The 19,192-nt window shown below is 58.5% G+C and overlaps 1 protein-coding gene across 1 annotated transcript in view; it reads left to right on the plus strand.

Moving 5' to 3' along the window:
- LOC121274450 (DC-STAMP domain-containing protein 2-like) overlaps positions 1-19,192 on the plus strand; it is a 186,321-nt gene that overhangs the window by 68,549 nt on the left and 98,580 nt on the right. Inside the window, exon 8 of the mRNA XM_041181786.1 lies at positions 13,450-13,614. Coding sequence (XP_041037720.1) covers positions 13,450-13,614 — 165 coding nt within the window. The remainder of the gene's footprint in view (positions 1-13,449; positions 13,615-19,192) is intronic.

Consider the following 19,192-nt stretch of genomic DNA (forward strand, 5'->3'; position numbering starts at 1 on the left):
GGGTCCTCCTCTCACACTCTCCTCTAGGTGCTGCTGACTGTCCCAGGATCCTCCACTCACACTCTCCTCTAGGTGCTGCTGACTGTCTGTCCCAGGTTCCTCCTCTCACACTCTCCTCTAGGTGCTGCTGACTGTCTGTCCCAGGGTCCTCCTCTCACACACTCCTCTAGGTGCTGCTGACTGTCTGTCCCAGGATCCTCCTCTCACACGCTCCTCTAGGTGCTGCGGACTGTCTGTCCCAGGGTCCTCCTCTCACACTCTCCTCTAGGTGCTGCTGACTGTCCCAGGGTCCTCCTCTCACACTCTCCTCTAGATGCTGCTGATTGTCTGTCCCAGGGTCCTCCTCTCACTCTGTCCTCTGGGTTCTGCTGACTGTCCCAGGGTCCTCCTCTCACTCTCTCCTCTAGGTGCTGCTGACTGCCTGTCCCAGTGTCCTCCTCTCACACTCTCCTCTAGGTGCTGCTGACTGCCTGTCCCAGGGTCCTCGTCTCACACTCTCCTCTAGGTGCTGCTGACTGCCTGTCCCAGGGTCCTCCTCTCTCACTCTCCTCTAGGTGCTGCTGACTGCCTGTCCCAGGGTCCTCCTCTCACTCTCTCCTCTAGGTGCTGCTGACTGTCTGTCCCAGGTTCCTCCTCTCACACTCTCCTCTATGTGCTGCTGACTGTCCCAGGGTCCTCCTCTCACACTCTCCTCTAGGTGCTGCTGACTGACTCTCCCAGGGCCCCCCTCTCACATTCTCCTCTAGGTGCTGCTGACTGCCTGTCCCACGGTACTCCTCTCACTCTCCTCTAGATGCTGCTGACTGTCTGTCCCAGGATCCTCCTCTCACACTCTCCTCTAGGTGCTGACTGCATGTCCCAGGGTCCTCCTCTCGCACTCTCATCTAGGTGCTGCCGACTGTCTGTCCCAGGGTCCTCCTCTCACACTCTCCTCTAGCCGCTGCTGACTGTCTGTCCCAGGGTCCTCCTTTCACACTCTCCTCTAGGTGCTGCTGACTGTCCCAGGGTCCTCCTCTCACACTCTCCTCTAGGTGCTGCTGACTCCCTGTCCCAGGGTCCTCCTCTCACACTCTCCTCTAGGTGCTGACTGTCTGTCCCAGGGTCCTCCTCTCACACTCTCCTCTAGGTGCTGCTGACTGTCCCAGTGTCCTCCTCTCACACTCTCCTCTAGGTGCTGCTGACTGTCTGTCCCAGGGTCCTCCTCTCACTCTCTCCTCTAGGTGCTGCTGACTACCTGTCCCAGGGTCCTCCTCTCACACTCTCCTCTAGGTGCTGCTGACTGACTGTCCCAGGGTCCTCCTCTCACACTCTCCTCTAGGTCCTGCTGACTGTCCCAGGGTCCTCCTCTCAAAATCTCCTCTTGCTGCTGACTGACTGCCCCAGGGTCCTCCTCTCACACTCTCCTCTAGGTGCTGCTGACTGCCTGTCCCAGGGTCCTCCTCTCTCTCCTCTAGGTGCTGCTGACTGTCTGTCCCAGGGTCCTCCTCTCACACTCTCCTCTAGGTCCTGCTGACTGTCCCAGGGTCCTCCTCTCACACTCTCCTCTAGGTGCTGACTGTCTGTCCCAGGGTCCTCCTCTCACACTCTCCTCTAGGTGCTGCTGACTGTCCCAGGGTCCTCCTGTCACACTCTCCTCTAGGTGCTGACTGTCTGTCCCAGGGTCCTCCTCTCACACTCTCCTCTAGGTGCTGCTGACTGTCCCAGGGTCCTCCTCTCACACTCTCCTCTAGGTGCTGCTGACTGTCTGTCCCAGGTTCCTCCTCTCACACTCTCCTCTAGGTGCTGCTGACTGTCTGTCCCAGGGTCCTCCTCTCACACACTCCTCTAGGTGCTGCTGACTGTCTGTCCCAGGATCCTCCTCTCACACGCTCCTCTAGGTGCTGCGGACTGTCTGTCCCAGGGTCCTCCTCTCACACTCTCCTCTAGGTGCTGCTGACTGTCCCAGGGTCCTCCTCTCACACTCTCCTCTAGATGCTGCTGATTGTCTGTCCCAGGGTCCTCCTCTCACTCTGTCCTCTGGGTTCTGCTGACTGTCCCAGGGTCCTCCTCTCACTCTCTCCTCTAGGTGCTGCTGACTGCCTGTCCCAGTGTCCTCCTCTCACACTCTCCTCTACGTGCTGCTGACTGCCTGTCCCAGGGTCCTCGTCTCACACTCTCCTCTAGGTGCTGCTGACTGCCTGTCCCAGGGTCCTCCTCTCTCACTCTCCTCTAGGTGCTGCTGACTGCCTGTCCCAGGGTCCTCCTCTCACTCTCTCCTCTAGGTGCTGCTGACTGTCTGTCCCAGGTTCCTCCTCTCACACTCTCCTCTATGTGCTGCTGACTGTCCCAGGGTCCTCCTCTCACACTCTCCTCTAGGTGCTGCTGACTGACTCTCCCAGGGCCCCCCTCTCACATTCTCCTCTAGGTGCTGCTGACTGCCTGTCCCACGGTACTCCTCTCACTCTCCTCTAGATGCTGCTGACTGTCTGTCCCAGGATCCTCCTCTCACACTCTCCTCTAGGTGCTGACTGCATGTCCCAGGGTCCTCCTCTCGCACTCTCATCTAGGTGCTGCCGACTGTCTGTCCCAGGGTCCTCCTCTCACACTCTCCTCTAGCCGCTGCTGACTGTCTGTCCCAGGGTCCTCCTTTCACACTCTCCTCTAGGTGCTGCTGACTGTCCCAGGGTCCTCCTCTCACACTCTCCTCTAGGTGCTGCTGACTCCCTGTCCCAGGGTCCTCCTCTCACACTCTCCTCTAGGTGCTGACTGACTCTCCCAGGGCCCCCCTCTTACATTCTCCTCTAGGTGCTGCTGACTGCATGTCCCAGGGTATTCCTCTCACTCTCTCCTCTAGGTGCTGCTGACTGTCTGTCCCAGGGTCCTTCTCTCACACTCTCCTCTAGGTGCTGCTGACTGTCTGTCCCAGGGACCTCCTCTCACACTCTCCTCTAGGTGCTGCTGACTGTCCAAGGGTCCTCCTCTCACACTCTCCTCTAGGTGCTGCTGACTGTCCCAGGGTCCTCCTCTCACACTCTCCTCTAGGTGCTCCTGACTGCCCTGTCCCAGGGTCCTCCTCTCACACTCTCCTCTAGGTGCTGCTGCCTGTCCCAGGGTCCTCCTCTCTCACTCTCCTCTAGGTGCTGCTGACTGTCTGTCCCAGGGTCCTCCTCTCACACTCTCCTCTAGGTGCTGCTAACTGCCTGTCCCAGGGTCCTCCTCTCACACTCTCCTCTAGGTGCTGCTGACTGCCTGTCCCAGGGTCCTCCTCTCACACTCTCCTCTAGGTGCTGCTGACTGCCTGTCCCAGGGTCCTCCTCTCACACTCTCCTCTAGGTGCTGCTGACTGTCTGTCCCAGGGTCCTCCTCTCACACTCTCCTCTAGGTGCTGCTGACTGCCTGTCCCAGGGCCCTCCACTCACAATCTCCTCTAGCTGCTGCTGACTGTCCCAGGGTCCTCCTCTCACACTCTCCTCTAGGTGCTGCTGACTGCCTGTCCCAGGGTCCTCCTCTCACACTCTCCTCTAGGTGCAGCTGACTGCCTGTCCCAGGGTCCTCCTCTCACTCTCTCCTCTAGGTGCTGCTGACTGTCCCAGGGTCCTCCTCTCACACTCTCCTCTAGGTGCTGCTGACAGCCTGTCCAAGGGTCCTCCTCTCACTCTCCTCTAGATGCTGCTGACTGTCTGTCCCAGGATCCTCCTCTCACACTCTCCTCTAGGTGCTGACTGCATGTCCCAGGGTCCTCCTCTCGCACTCTTATCTAGGTGCTGCTGACTGTCCCAGGGTCCTCATCTCACACTCTCCTCTAGGTGCTGCTGACTGTCCCAGGGTGCTCCTCTCACACTCTCCTCTAGGTGCTGCTGACTGTCCCAGGGTCCTCCTCTCACACACTCCTCTAGGTGCTGCTGACTCCCTGTCCCCGGGTCCTCCTCTCACACTCTCCTCTAGGTGCTGCTGACTGCCTGTCCCAGGGTCCTCCTCTCTCACTCTCCTCTAGGTGCTGCTGACTGACTGTCCCAGGGTCCTCCTCTCACACTCTCCTCTAGGTGCTGCTGACTGTCTGGCCCAGGGTCCTCCTCTCACTCTCTCCTCTAGGTGCTTCTGATTACCTGTCCCAGGGTCCTCCTCTCTCACTCTCCTCTAGGTGCTGCTGACTGACTGTCCCAGGGTCCTCCTCTCACACTCTCCTCTAGGTGCTGCTGACTGTCCCAGGGTCCTCCTCTCACACTCTCCTCTAGGTGCTGCTGACTACTTGTCCCAGGGTCCTCCTCTCTCTCCTCTAGGTGCTGCTGACTGTCCCAGGGTCCTCCTCTCACACTCTCCTCTAGGTGCTGCTGTCTGTCCCAGGGTCCTCCTCTCACACTCTCCTCTAGGTGCTGCTGACTGTCCCAGGGTCCTCCTCTCACACTCTCCTCTAGGTGCTGCTGACTGTCTGTCCCAGGGTCCTCCTCTCACACTCTCCTCGAGGTGCTGCTGACTGTCCCAGGGTCCTCCTCTCACACTCTCCTCTAGGTGCTGCTGACTGTCTGTCCCAGGGCCCTCCTCTCACTCTCTCCTCTAGGTGCTGCTGACTGTCCCAGGGTCCTCCTCTCACACTCTCCTCTAGGTGCTGACTGTCTGACCCAGGGTCCTCCTCTCACACTCTCCTCTAGGTGCTGCTGACTGTCCCAGGGTCCTCCTCTCACACTGTCCTCTAGGTGCTGACTGTCTGTCCCAGGGTCCTCCTCTCACACTCTCCTCTAGGTGCTGCTGACTGTCCCAGGGTCCTCCTCTCACACTCTCCTCTAGGTGCGGCTGACTGTCTGTCCCAGGGTCCTCCTCTCACACTCTCCTCTAGGTGCTGCTGACTCCCTGTCCCAGGGTCCTCCTCTCACACTCTCCTCTAGGTGCTGCTGACTGCCTGTCCCATGGTCCTCCTCTCACACTCGCCTCTAGGTGCTGCTGACTGTCCCAGGGTCCTCCTCTCACACTCTCCTCTAGGTGCTGCTGACTGTCCCAGGGTCCTCCTCTCACACTCTCCTCTAGATGCTGCTGACTGTCTGTCCCAGTGTCCTCCTCTCACTCTCTCCTCTAGGTTCTGCTGACTGTCCCAGGGTCCTCCTCTCACTCTCTCCTCTAGGTGCTGCTGACTGCCTGTCCCAGGGTCCTCCTCTCACACTCTCCTCTAGGTGCTGCTGACTGCCTGTCCCAGGGTCCTCGTCTCACACTCTCCTCTAGGTGCTGCTGACTGCCTGTCCCAGGGTCCTCCTCTCTCACTCTCCTCTAGGTGCTGCTGACTGCCTGTCCCAGGGTCCTCCTCTCACTCTCTCCTCTAGGTGCTGCTGACTGACTGTCCCAGGGTCCTCCTCTCACACTCTCCTCTAGGTGCTGCTGACTGTCCCAGGGTCCTCCTCTCACACTCTCCTCTAGGTGCTGCTGACTGCCTGTCCCAGGGTCCTCCTCTCACACTTTCCTCTAGGTGCTGCTGACTGTCCCAGGGTCCTCCTCTCACACTCTCCTCTAGGTGCTGCTGACTGCCTGTCCCAGGATCCTCCTCTCACACTTTCCTCTAGGTGCTGCTGACTGTCCCAGGGACCTCCTCTCACACTTTCCTCTAGTTGCTGCTGACTGTCTGTCCCAGGGTCCTCCTCTCACACTCTCCTCTAGGTGCTGCTGACTGTCCCAGGGTCCTCCTCTCACACTCTCCTCTAGGTGCTGCTGACTGTCTGTCCCAGGGCCCTCCTCTCACTCTCTCCTCTAGGTGCTGCTGACTGTCCCAGGGTCCTCCTCTCACACTCTCCTCTAGGTGCTGACTGTCTGACCCAGGGTCCTCCTCTCACACTCTCCTCTAGGTGCTGCTGACTGTCCCAGGGTCCTCCTCTCACACTCTCCTCTAGCCGCTGCTGACTGTCTGTCCCAGGGTCCTCCTTTCACACTCTCCTCTAGGTGCTGCTGACTGTCCCAGGGTCCTCCTCTCACACTCTCCTCTAGGTGCTGCTGACTCCCTGTCCCAGGGTCCTCCTCTCACACTCTCCTCTAGGTGCTGACTGTCTGTCCCAGGGTCCTCCTCTCACACTCTCCTCTAGGTGCTGCTGACTGTCCCAGTGTCCTCCTCTCACACTCTCCTCTAGGTGCTGCTGACTGTCTGTCCCAGGGTCCTCCTCTCACTCTCTCCTCTAGGTGCTGCTGACTACCTGTCCCAGGGTCCTCCTCTCACACTCTCCTCTAGGTGCTGCTGACTGACTGTCCCAGGGTCCTCCTCTCACACTCTCCTCTAGGTCCTGCTGACTGTCCCAGGGTCCTCCTCTCAAAATCTCCTCTTGCTGCTGACTGACTGCCCCAGGGTCCTCCTTTCACACTCTCCTCTAGGTGCTGCTGACTGCCTGTCCCAGGGTCCTCCTCTCTCTCCTCTAGGTGCTGCTGACTGTCTGTCCCAGGGTCCTCCTCTCACACTCTCCTCTAGGTCCTGCTGACTGTCCCAGGGTCCTCCTCTCACACTCTCCTCTAGGTGCTGACTGTCTGTCCCAGGGTCCTCCTCTCACACTCTCCTCTAGGTGCTGCTGACTGTCCCAGGGTCCTCCTCTCACACTCTCCTCTAGGTGCTGACTGTCTGTCCCAGGGTCCTCCTCTCACACTCTCCTCTAGGTGCTGCTGACTGTCCCAGGGTCCTCCTCTCACACTCTCCTCTAGGTGCTGCTGACTGTCTGTCCCAGGTTCCTCCTCTCACACTCTCCTCTAGGTGCTGCTGACTGTCTGTCCCAGGGTCCTCCTCTCACACACTCCTCTAGGTGCTGCTGACTGTCTGTCCCAGGATCCTCCTCTCACACGCTCCTCTAGGTGCTGCGGACTGTCTGTCCCAGGGTCCTCCTCTCACACTCTCCTCTAGGTGCTGCTGACTGTCCCAGGGTCCTCCTCTCACACTCTCCTCTAGATGCTGCTGATTGTCTGTCCCAGGGTCCTCCTCTCACTCTGTCCTCTGGGTTCTGCTGACTGTCCCAGGGTCCTCCTCTCACTCTCTCCTCTAGGTGCTGCTGACTGCCTGTCCCAGTGTCCTCCTCTCACACTCTCCTCTACGTGCTGCTGACTGCCTGTCCCAGGGTCCTCGTCTCACACTCTCCTCTAGGTGCTGCTGACTGCCTGTCCCAGGGTCCTCCTCTCTCACTCTCCTCTAGGTGCTGCTGACTGCCTGTCCCAGGGTCCTCCTCTCACTCTCTCCTCTAGGTGCTGCTGACTGTCTGTCCCAGGTTCCTCCTCTCACACTCTCCTCTATGTGCTGCTGACTGTCCCAGGGTCCTCCTCTCACACTCTCCTCTAGGTGCTGCTGACTGACTCTCCCAGGGCCCCCCTCTCACATTCTCCTCTAGGTGCTGCTGACTGCCTGTCCCACGGTACTCCTCTCACTCTCCTCTAGATGCTGCTGACTGTCTGTCCCAGGATCCTCCTCTCACACTCTCCTCTAGGTGCTGACTGCATGTCCCAGGGTCCTCCTCTCGCACTCTCATCTAGGTGCTGCCGACTGTCTGTCCCAGGGTCCTCCTCTCACACTCTCCTCTAGCCGCTGCTGACTGTCTGTCCCAGGGTCCTCCTTTCACACTCTCCTCTAGGTGCTGCTGACTGTCCCAGGGTCCTCCTCTCACACTCTCCTCTAGGTGCTGCTGACTCCCTGTCCCAGGGTCCTCCTCTCACACTCTCCTCTAGGTGCTGACTGACTCTCCCAGGGCCCCCCTCTTACATTCTCCTCTAGGTGCTGCTGACTGCATGTCCCAGGGTATTCCTCTCACTCTCTCCTCTAGGTGCTGCTGACTGTCTGTCCCAGGGTCCTTCTCTCACACTCTCCTCTAGGTGCTGCTGACTGTCTGTCCCAGGGACCTCCTCTCACACTCTCCTCTAGGTGCTGCTGACTGTCCAAGGGTCCTCCTCTCACACTCTCCTCTAGGTGCTGCTGACTGTCCCAGGGTCCTCCTCTCACACTCTCCTCTAGGTGCTCCTGACTGCCCTGTCCCAGGGTCCTCCTCTCACACTCTCCTCTAGGTGCTCCTGACTGTCCCAGGGTCCTCCTCTCTCACTCTCCTCTAGGTGCTGCTGACTGTTTGTCCCAGGGTCCTCCTCTCGCAACTCTCCTCTAGGTGCTGCTGACTGCCTGTCCCTGGGTCCTCCTCTCACACTCTCCTCTAGGTGCTGCTGACTGCCTGTCCCTGGGTCCTCCTCTCACACTCTCCTCTAGGTGCTGCTGACTGCCTGTCCCTGGGTCCTCCTCTCACACTCTCCTCTAGGTGCTGCTGACTGTCTGTCCCAGGGTCCTCCTCTCACACTCTCCTCTAGGTGCTGCTGACTGCCTGTCCCAGGGCCCTCCACTCACAATCTCCTCTAGCTGCTGCTTACTGTCCCAGGGTCCTCCTCTCACACTCTCCTCTAGGTGCTGCTGACTGCCTGTCCCAGGGTCCTCCTCTCACACTCTCCTCTAGGTGCAGCTGACTGCCTGTCCCAGGGTCCTCCTCTCACTCTCTCCTCTAGGTGCTGCTGACTGTCCCAGGGTCCTCCTCTCACACTCTCCTCTAGGTGCTGCTGACAGCCTGTCCAAGGGTCCTCCTCTCACTCTCCTCTAGATGCTGCTGACTGTCTGTCCCAGGATCCTCCTCTCACACTCTCCTCTAGGTGCTGACTGCATGTCCCAGGGTCCTCCTCTCGCACTCTTATCTAGGTGCTGCTGACTGTCCCAGGGTCCTCATCTCACACTCTCCTCTAGGTGCTGCTGACTGTCCCAGGGTGCTCCTCTCACACTCTCCTCTAGGTGCTGCTGACTGTCCCAGGGTCCTCCTCTCACACACTCCTCTAGGTGCTGCTGACTCCCTGTCCCCGGGTCCTCCTCTCACACTCTCCTCTAGGTGCTGCTGACTGCCTGTCCCAGGGTCCTCCTCTCACACTCTCTCCTCTGGCTGCTGCTGACTGCCTGTCCCAGGGTCCTCCTCTCACACTCTCCTCTAGGTGCTGCTGACTGTCTGTCCCAGGGTCCTCCTCTCACTCGCTCCTCTAGGTGCTGCTGACTACCTGTCCCAGGGTCCTCCTCTCACACTCTCCTCTAGGTGCTGCTGACTGACTGTCCCAGGGTCCTCCTCTCACACTGTCCTCTAGCTGCTGACTGACTGCCCCAGGGTCCTCCTCTCACACTCTCCTCTAGGTGCTGCTGACTACTTGTCCCAGGGTCCTCCTCTCTCTCCTCTAGGTGCTGCTGACTGTCCCAGGGTCCTCCTCTCACACTCTCCTCTAGGTGCTGACTGTCTGTCCCAGGGTCCTCCTCTCACACTCTCCTCTAGGTGCTGCTGACTGTCCCAGGGTCCTCCTCTCACACTCTCCTCTAGGTGCTGCTGACTGTCTGTCCCAGGGTCCTCCTCTCACACTCTCCTCGAGGTGCTGCTGACTGTCCCAGGGTCCTCCTCTCACACTCTCCTCTAGGTGCTGCTGACTGTCTGTCCCAGGGCCCTCCTCTCACTCTCTCCTCTAGGTGCTGCTGACTGTCCCAGGGTCCTCCTCTCACACTCTCCTCTAGGTGCTGACTGTCTGACCCAGGGTCCTCCTCTCACACTCTCCTCTAGGTGCTGCTGACTGTCCCAGGGTCCTCCTCTCACACTGTCCTCTAGGTGCTGACTGTCTGTCCCAGGGTCCTCCTCTCACACTCTCCTCTAGGTGCTGCTGACTGTCCCAGGGTCCTCCTCTCACACTCTCCTCTAGGTGCGGCTGACTGTCTGTCCCAGGGTCCTCCTCTCACACTCTCCTCTAGGTGCTGCTGACTCCCTGTCCCAGGGTCCTCCTCTCACACTCTCCTCTAGGTGCTGCTGACTGCCTGTCCCATGGTCCTCCTCTCACACTCGCCTCTAGGTGCTGCTGACTGTCCCAGGGTCCTCCTCTCACACTCTCCTCTAGGTGCTGCTGACTGTCCCAGGGTCCTCCTCTCACACTCTCCTCTAGATGCTGCTGACTGTCTGTCCCAGTGTCCTCCTCTCACTCTCTCCTCTAGGTTCTGCTGACTGTCCCAGGGTCCTCCTCTCACTCTCTCCTCTAGGTGCTGCTGACTGCCTGTCCCAGGGTCCTCCTCTCACACTCTCCTCTAGGTGCTGCTGACTGCCTGTCCCAGGGTCCTCGTCTCACACTCTCCTCTAGGTGCTGCTGACTGCCTGTCCCAGGGTCCTCCTCTCTCACTCTCCTCTAGGTGCTGCTGACTGCCTGTCCCAGGGTCCTCCTCTCACTCTCTCCTCTAGGTGCTGCTGACTGACTGTCCCAGGGTCCTCCTCTCACACTCTCCTCTAGGTGCTGCTGACTGTCCCAGAGACCTCCTCTCACACTCTCCTCTAGGTGCTGCTGACTGTCTGTCCCAGGGTCCTCCACTCACACTTTCCTCTAGGTGCTGCTGACTGTCCCAGGGTCCTCCTCTCACACTCTCCTCTAGGTGCTGCTGACTGCCTGTCCCAGGATCCTCCTCTCACACTTTCCTCTAGGTGCTGCTGACTGTCCCAGGGACCTCCTCTCACACTTTCCTCTAGTTGCTGCTGACTGTCTGTCCCAGGGTCCTCCTCTCACACTCTCCTCTAGGTGCTGCTGACTGTCCCAGGGTCCTCCTCTCACACTCTCCTCTAGGTGCTGCTGACTGTCTGTCCCAGGGCCCTCCTCTCACTCTCTCCTCTAGGTGCTGCTGACTGTCCCAGGGTCCTCCTCTCACACTCTCCTCTAGGTGCTGACTGTCTGACCCAGGGTCCTCCTCTCACACTCTCCTCTAGGTGCTGCTGACTGTCCCAGGGTCCTCCTCTCACACTCTCCTCTAGGTGCTGACTGTCTGTCCCAGGGTCCTCCTCTCACACTCTCCTCTAGGTGCTGCTGACTGTCCCAGGTTCCTCCTCTCACACTCTCCTCTAGGTGCGGCTGACTGTCTGTCCCAGGGTCCTCCTCTCACACTCTCCTCTAGGTGCTGCTGACTCCCTGTCCCAGGGTCCTCCTCTCACACTCTCCTCTAGGTGCTGCTGACTGCCTGTCCCATGGTCCTCCTCTCACACTCGCCTCTAGGTGCTGCTGACTGTCCCAGGGTCCTCCTCTCACACTCTCCTCTAGGTGCTGCTGACTGTCCCAGGGTCCTCCTCTCACACTCTCCTCTAGATGCTGCTGACTGTCTGTCCCAGTGTCCTCCTCTCACTCTCTCCTCTAGGTTCTGCTGACTGTCCCAGGGTCCTCCTCTCACAATCTCCTCTAGGTGCTGCTGACTGCCTGTCCCAGGGTCCTCCTCTCACACTCTCCTCTAGGTGCTGCTGACTGCCTGTCCCAGGGTCCTCGTCTCACACTCTCCTCTAGGTGCTGCTGACTGCCTGTCCCAGGGTCCTCCTCTCTCACTCTCCTCTAGGTGCTGCTGACTGCCTGTCCCAGGGTCCTCCTCTCACTCTCTCCTCTAGGTGCTGCTGACTGACTGTCCCAGGGTCCTCCTCTCACACTCTCCTCTAGGTGCTGCTGACTGTCCCAGGGTCCTCCTCTCACACTCTCCTCTAGGTGCTGCTGACTGCCTGTCCCAGGGTCCTCCTCTCACACTTTCCTCTAGGTGCTGCTGACTGTCCCAGGGTCCTCCTCTCACACTCTCCTCTAGGTGCTGCTGACTGCCTGTCCCAGGATCCTCCTCTCACACTTTCCTCTAGGTGCTGCTGACTGTCCCAGGGACCTCCTCTCACACTCTCCTCTAGTTGCTGCTGACTGTCTGTCCCAGGGTCCTCCTCTCACTCTCTCCTCTAGGTGCTGACTGACTGTCCCAGGGCCCTCCTCTCACTCTCTCCTCTAGGTGCTGCTGACTGCCTGTCCCAGGGTCCTCCTCTCACACTCTCCTCTAGGTGCTGCTGACTGTCCCAGAGTCCTCCTCTCACACTCTCCTCTAGGTGCTGCTGACTGCCTGTCCCAGGGTCCTCCTCTCACACTCTCCTCTAGGTGCTGCTGACTGCCTGTCCCTGGGTCCTCCTCTCACACTCTCCTCTAGGTGCTGCTGACTCCCTGTCCCAGGATCCTCCTCTCACACTCTCCTCTAGGTGCTGCTGACTGTCTGTCCCAGGGTCCTCCTCTCACACTCTCCTCTAGGTGCTGCTGACTGCCTGTCCTGGGGTCCTCCTCTCACTCTCTCCTTTTCTCTATACCTCGCTGAGTGTAGAGGCCACATCGTGACCCCTGTTTCGTGTGTTCCAAGTGCAATTAACTAACACCTATCGGAAAATTGGATCACATCAAATCTGAGGGGCTGGGAATACACCACGGCATTTAAAGGGGGAAGAAAATCAATAAAAGACATGTATGGTCACACATGATTGGTGAGGGGAGAACTGACAGTGGGTCAGTAGTGAGGGAGTGCTGTACTGTCAGAGGGTCAGTGCTGAGGGAGCAACGCACTGTCAGATGGACAGTACCTAGGGAGTGCCGCACTGTCAGAGGGCCAGTATCGAGGGGGTGCCGCACTGTCAGAGGGCCAGTATCGAGGGGGTGCCGCACTGTCAGAGGGCCAGTATCGAGGGGGTGCCGCGTTGTTAGAGATGCTATCTTTCAGGATGAGGCACTAAACCAGGGCCCTTGCCTGCCCTCCCCAGTAGATGTAAAACATCTTGGAAGAAGGTTGGGAGGGGAGCTCTCCCCTCATGGTCAATGTTTATCCATCAAGCAAGGTCACTAAAAACAGATGATCAGCGTCATGATACACATTGGAGCTTGCTGTGCATGAAACAGTGACCATGCTGCAAAAAAGTACCTCAGTGGCTGAGACCCAGTTTGAGGAGTGCTGATGAAGTTGAAGGTGCTACAGAAATGTTTGCTATATTTGTTCATGTTATGTTTACAATATCATCAAAGTTAAGATTGCACAGGTCAAGCACCTTGAGCACATATAAAGAAATACTTACCTGATGCTGGGGAGGATGGGGAGGGAAGGGGACATTCTCACACGCTTGCTCCGTGCCTGGCCAAGTTGGCCATCAACTGGTGCAGGCAGCGGGCAGTGGAGGGAGTTGTCAGGCCTGACTGTCTGTCCCTCTACTGTGGCTTTGTTAGCAGCTAGTGACCCTGGAGATGGAACACGTGGTATCTGCCTGTACACTAGATGCATCCCCCGTGATCAGTGGGCAGCATCAGGGCTGGTGTGCACCACCATATCCACATTTTAATTTGGTTTGATAAGTTTCCTCACACTTTATTGTTTTACTGACCATCCTGTTTAGTCCCTGAGACTAGTTGATTTTTAGTTTAATTTGTTGACTTTGTTTTGCTTAAAAGAGTATAAAGAAATCCTGCTGTGAAACTGGGTAAATATTTGGGCAGACGCAGACATGTGTAGTGTTGCATTTTGTTAATAAACCTAGTGTTAAGTAGAAAGGTTGGCACCTGGTTTCCGACTTCAGTGCCTGATGTGAGAATGGTTTGACCACAGTAGTTGGTAGATGAAGGGGTATCTAGCGTGCGATTGAATAAGATTCTTTATCTTGAAAGGGTCCTTCTACATGACAGTCTCAGAGAAGCGGAGGTACATCCTTGGCTTCTCCACAGTCCTGCGCCAGTCCTTGGCGGTGGTGATCGTTATTCTCCTGGATTACACCATCTTCTGGGTCCTCGATATGGTCAGTTACCACCTGCAGGTTGAGATCGTCGCACGATGTGAGTTTTCCCTCTGGGAATTTGGAATACTTGGCGATATGACACCTCGGCAATAGTGGCCATCACCCAGGTCAATCTCGGAGTCAGCGCGTGGAGATTACACAGGGTCAACAGTACAGGAAAAGGCCCCTCTGCTCCGTGCTGGTGTTTCTGTGCCACACGAGCCTCCTCCCACCTCCCTTTCCCTCCCCTCCCATCGACATATCCTTCTGTTCCTCTCTCCCTCATGTGTTTATCCGGCTTCCCCCCTCTTCAATCCATCTCTGCGATTCACCTCAACCACTCCCCGTGGGAGCGAGTCCCACATTCTCCCCACTCCCCGTGGGAGCGAGTCCCACATTCTCCCCACTCCCCATGGGAGCGAGTCCCACATTCTCCCTACTCTCTGGGTAAAGGAGTTTCTCCTGAATTCCCCATCGGATTTATCAGGGACTGTCTGATATCGATGGCCCCCCTCGTTCTGGTCTCTCCCCCCCCCGACAAGTGGAAACATCTTCTCTACGTCGACACTATCGAACCCCTTTCAGGATTTTAAAGACCTCGATCAGGTCCCCCCCTCAGTCTCCTCTTTGTAGTTCGTCTGTCAGATTGTAAGATAGTATCACGAGGGCAATGAAATGATTAATAGAAGCATCAGCAGTCCCAGAATATGGGACTCACTGGGGTTGGTGGGGGGGGGGGTGCTGGGGGAGTGGAGTGGTGGCTGGGGGCTGGTGGGGGGTGAGGGGAGTGGGAAGGGGTGGGGAAAGTGGGGTGGTGGGGGGTGAGGGGAGTACGGTTGTGGAGGTAGTGAGGGGATTGGGAGGTAAGGGGAGAACGCTCGTGGGGATTGGGGAACGTGGGGTGGTGGGGGGTGAGGGGACTGGGGTGGTGGGGTGTAGTGAGAGGAGTGGGGGTTGAGGGGATTGGGGTGGTCGGGCGTGAGGGGCATGGGGTGGTGGGGTTGAGGTGAGTGGGGGGCTGGGGGGGAGTGAGGAGAGTGGGGGTTGAGGGGAGTGGGGGGTGAGGGGAGTGGGGTCATGGGGGGTGAGGGGAGTGGGGTGGTGGGGGTGAGGGGAGTGGGGTGGTGGGGGTGAGGGGAGTGGGAGGGTGGGTGGGAGTGAGGAGAGTGAGGGATGTGGGAAGTGAGGTGGTGGGGGGTAATGAGGGGAGTGGGGCAGTGGCACAATGGGCAGCGTGGGGGGGTGGGAGGAGTGGGGGGTGGGGGGGAGTGGGGCTGTAGGCGGAGTGGAGGGGTGGGGGTGAGGGGGGCAGTGGGGCAGAGGGCGGAGTGGGGCTGAGGGGGAGTGGGGCAGTGTGCGGAGTGGGGGGGTGGGGGTGAGGGGGCAGTGGGCGAGTGGGGCAGTGTGCGGAGTGGGGGGGTGGAGGGGTGGGGGAGTGGGGGGGTGGGGGAGTGGGTGGAGAGGTGGGGAGTGGGGGAGTGGGGGTGTGGGGGAGTGGGGGGGTGGGGGGGGTGGGGGGGGTGGGGGTGTGGGTGGAGAGGTGGGGAGTGGGGGTGTGGGTGGGTGGGGGAGTGGGGGGGTGGGGGGGTGGGGGGGGTGGGGGTGTGGGTGGAGAGGTGGGGAGTGGGGGTGTGGGTGGGTGGGGGAGTGGGGGGGGTGGGGGAGTGGGGGGGTGGGGGAGTGGGTGGAGAGGTGGGGAGTGGGGGAGTGGGGGTGTGGGGGAGTGGGGGGGTGGGGGGGTGGGGGGGGTGGGGGTGTGGGTGGAGAGGTGGGGAGTGGGGGTGTGGGTGGGTGGGGGAGTGGGGGGGTGGGGGGGTGGGGGGGTGGGGGTGTGGGTGGAGAGGTGGGGAGTGGGGGTGTGGGTGGGTGGGGGAGTGGGGGGGTGGGGGAGTGGGGGGGTGGGGGAGTGGGTGGAGAGGTGGGGAGTGGGGGAGTGGGGGTGTGGGGGAGTGGGGGGGTGGGGGGGTGGGGGAGTGGGGGTGTGGGTGGGTGGGTGTTGCGGGAGTGGGTGTTGGGGGAGTGGGTGGAGAGGTGGGGGAGTGGGGGGGTGGGGGAGTGGGTGGAGAGTTGGAGAGTGGGGGGGTGGGGGTGTGGGTGGGTGGGGGAGTGGGTGGAGAGGTGGGGGGGGTGGGGGTGTGGGGGGGTGGGGTGTGGGTGGAGAGGTGGGGGGGTGGGGGGTTGGGGAGTGGGTGGGTGGGTGGGGGGAGTGGGTGGAGAGTTGGGGAGTGGGGGGGTGGGGGTGTGGGTGGGTGGGGGAGTGGGTGGAGAGGTGGTGGGTGGGGGAGTAGGGGTGTGAGGGAGTGGGGGGGGTGGGCTGTGCAGTCACTGGGTTTAAGGGTAAATGGGGGGTTATGTGTGGAATCTGATGCTTCGTCCTGAGGTATTGTGGATGTGAGGTTAAAACAATGGTTTTGTGTTGAAAATGAGGGTATCTGGCTGGACTAAACCTTCAGATATTAGGAAGGGCAGATTCAGGTGGCGAAGCTTGGGAACAGCAGGAGGACATTCGGCCCCTCAAGCCTAACCTATCATTCAGTGAGATCATGGCTGATCTGGACCTTAACTCCATCAAACCAACATCCTTCCCTAACCATTTTCCCCTTACCCAACAAAAACCTAGCAGATCTGTAAGGGAATAAGAACCAGACGAGTTAGGTGCTGCCATGACAACAGCAACAAAGGGGGAACATGCAGCATGCACAAGGGAAGAGGGCAACAGATGGACATGGATTGAGAGGGGAGAGGAAGATTGAGTCAGGGGAGAGGAAGATAGAGTCCGGGAGGGGAAGATAGAGTCAGGGGAGAGGCAGAGAGTCGGGGAAGAGGCAGAGAGAGTCTGGGGAGAGGCAGATAGAATGGGGGGAGAAACAGAGAGAGTCGGGAGAGAGGCAGATAGAGTCAGGGAAGAGGCAGATAGAGTCAGGGAAGAGGCAGATAGAGTCGGGAGAGAGGCAGATATAGTCGGGGGAGAGGCAGATATAGTCGGGGGAGAGGCAGATATAGTCGGGGGAGAGGCAGATGGAGTCGGGGCAGAGGCAGATAGAGTCGGGGCAGAGGCAGATAAAGTGGGGGAGAGGCAGATGGAGTGGGGGAGAGGCAGATGGAGTGGGGGAGAGGCAGATGGAGTGGGGGAGAGGCAGATGGAGTGGGGGAGAGGCAGATGGAGTGGGGGAGAGGCAGATGGAGTGGGGGAGAGGCAGATAGAGTCAAGGGAGAGGCAGATAGAGTCAAGGGAGAGGCAGATAGAGTCAGGGGAGAGGCAGATAGAGTCAGGGGAGAGGCAGATAGAGTCAGGGGAGAGGCAGATAGAGTCGGGAGAGAGGCAGATGGAGTCAGGGGAGAGCCAGATAGAGTCGGGAGAGTCAGATAGAGTGGGGGAGAGGCAGATAGAGTCGGGGGAGAGGCGGATAGAGTCGGGGGAGAGGCAGATAGAGTCAGAAGCGAGGCAGATAGAGTTAGGGGAGAGACAGATAGAGGCAGGGGAGAGGCAGATACATTCACGAGAGAGGCAGATAGAATCATGCAAGATGCATATAGAGTCATATGATAGGCAGATAGATTCGGGGGAGATGAAGATAAAGTTAGGCCAGAGGCAGAAAGAGCCTGGGAGAGGCAGATAGATACAGGAGAGAAACAGAGAGAGTCAGGTGAGAGGTAGATAGAATCGGCGGAGAGGCAGTTAGAGTCCGGGTAGAGGCAGATAGATTCAGGGCAGAGGCAGATAGAGTCAGAGGAGAGGCAGATGTATTCGGGGGAGAGGCAGATAGAGACAGGGGAGAGGCAGATAGATTAAGAAGAGAGGCAGATAGAGATGGGGGAGAATGAGATAGATTGGGGGCCAGGCAGATAGAGTCGGCGGAGAGGCAGATAGATTCTGGGGATAGGCAGATAGAGTCGGTGAGAGGCAGATAGATTCTGGGGATAGGCAGTTCAAGTGAAGAGAGAGGCAGATAGTGTCAGGATCGAGGCAGATAGAGTCAAGGTTAAAGCAGATAGAGTGGGAGATGGGCAGATAGAGTCAGGGGAGAGGCAGATAAAGTCCAGGGGAGAGGCAGATTGAGTCGGCAAAGAGGCAGATAGAGTCAGGAGAGAGGCAGATGGAGTCAGGAGAGAGGTAGATTTAATCGGTGAGAGGCAGATAGAGTCGGGTGAGAGGCAGATAGAGTCGGGTGAGAGGCAGATAGAGTCGGGTGAGAGGCAGATAGAGTCGGGTGAGAGGCAGATAGAGTCGGGTGAGAGGCAGATAGAGTCAGAGAAGGGGCAGATATAGTCAGGGGAGAGGCAGATAGAGTCGGGGGTGAAGCAGATAGAGTCAGGAGAGAGTCAGATACATTCAGGAGAGAGGCAGATAGAGTCAGAGGAGAGGCAGATAGCGTCCTGGGAGAGGCAGTTAGATTAAGCAGATAGGCAGATAAAGTCGGGAGAGAGGCAGATGGAGTCAGGAGAGAGGCAGATAGAGTCAGAGGAGGGGCAGACATAGTCAGGGGAGAGGCAGATAGAGTCTGGGGAGAGGCAGATAGAGACGGGGGAGAGGCAGATAGAGACGGGGGAGAGGCAGATAGAGACGGGGGAGAGGCAGATAGAGACGGGGGAGAGGTAGATACATTCAGGAGAGAGGCAGATAGCATCCTGTGAGATTCAGATAGATTAAGGAGAGAGGCAGATTGAGTTGGGGGAGAGGCAGGTAGAGTCGGGGGAGAAGCAGATTGTGTCAGGGGAGAGGCAGTTAGAGTCCGAGTATAGCCAGATGGGGTCAGGGGCGAGGTCGATAGAGTCCGGCGAGTGGCAGACAGACTCTGGGGAGAGGCAAATAGAGTCAGGAAAGTGGCAGATAGAGTCAGGGGAGAGGCAGATGGAGTCCGGGGAGAGGCAGTTAGAGCAGGGAGAGGCAGATAGAGTCGGAGGAGAGGCAGATAGATTCGGGGGAGAGGCAGTTTGAGTGAGGGCAGAGGCAGATAGAGTCGGGCTAGAGGCAGATAGAGTCAGGAGAGAAGCAGATAGTGTCAGGGGTGAAGCAGATAGAGTCGGGAGAGGGGCAGATAGATTCAGGGGGGAGGCAGATAGAGACGGGGAGAGGCTGATAGAGACGGGGAGAGGCTGATTGAGTCGGGGAAGAGGCAGATAGAGTCAAGGGAGAGGCAGATAGAGTAGGGTGAGAGGCAGATAGAGTCAGGAGAGAGGCAGATAGAGTCAGAGGAATGGCAGATAGTGTCGGGAAATAGGGAGATAATGTCACGGGAGGTGCGGGGAGGTGCGGATTCAGTAAGCAACGAAGCAGATCGAGTGGGAGATGGGCAGATAGAGTCAGGGGAGAGGCAGATAGAGTCAGGGGAGAGGCAGATAGAGTCAGAGGAGAGGCAGATAGTGATAGGGAGAAGCAGATTGAGTCGGCGAAGAGGCAGATAGAATCATTGAAGAGGCAGATAGAGTTGGGAGAGAGGCAGATAGAGTCCGGGGAGAGGCAGATAGAGTAAGGAGAGAGACAGATAGAGTAAGGAGAGAGACAGCTAGAGTTGGGAGAGAGGCAGATAGAGTTGGGGGAGAGGCAGATGGAGTCAGGGAAGAGGCAGATAGAGTCCGGGGAGATGCAGATAGATTCTGGGGATAGGCAGTTAGAGTGAGGAAAGAGGCAGATA

This window comes from Carcharodon carcharias (assembly GCF_017639515.1).
Source record: "Carcharodon carcharias isolate sCarCar2 chromosome 36 unlocalized genomic scaffold, sCarCar2.pri SUPER_36_unloc_3, whole genome shotgun sequence".
In the NCBI taxonomy this organism is placed as follows: Eukaryota; Metazoa; Chordata; class Chondrichthyes; order Lamniformes; family Lamnidae; genus Carcharodon; species Carcharodon carcharias.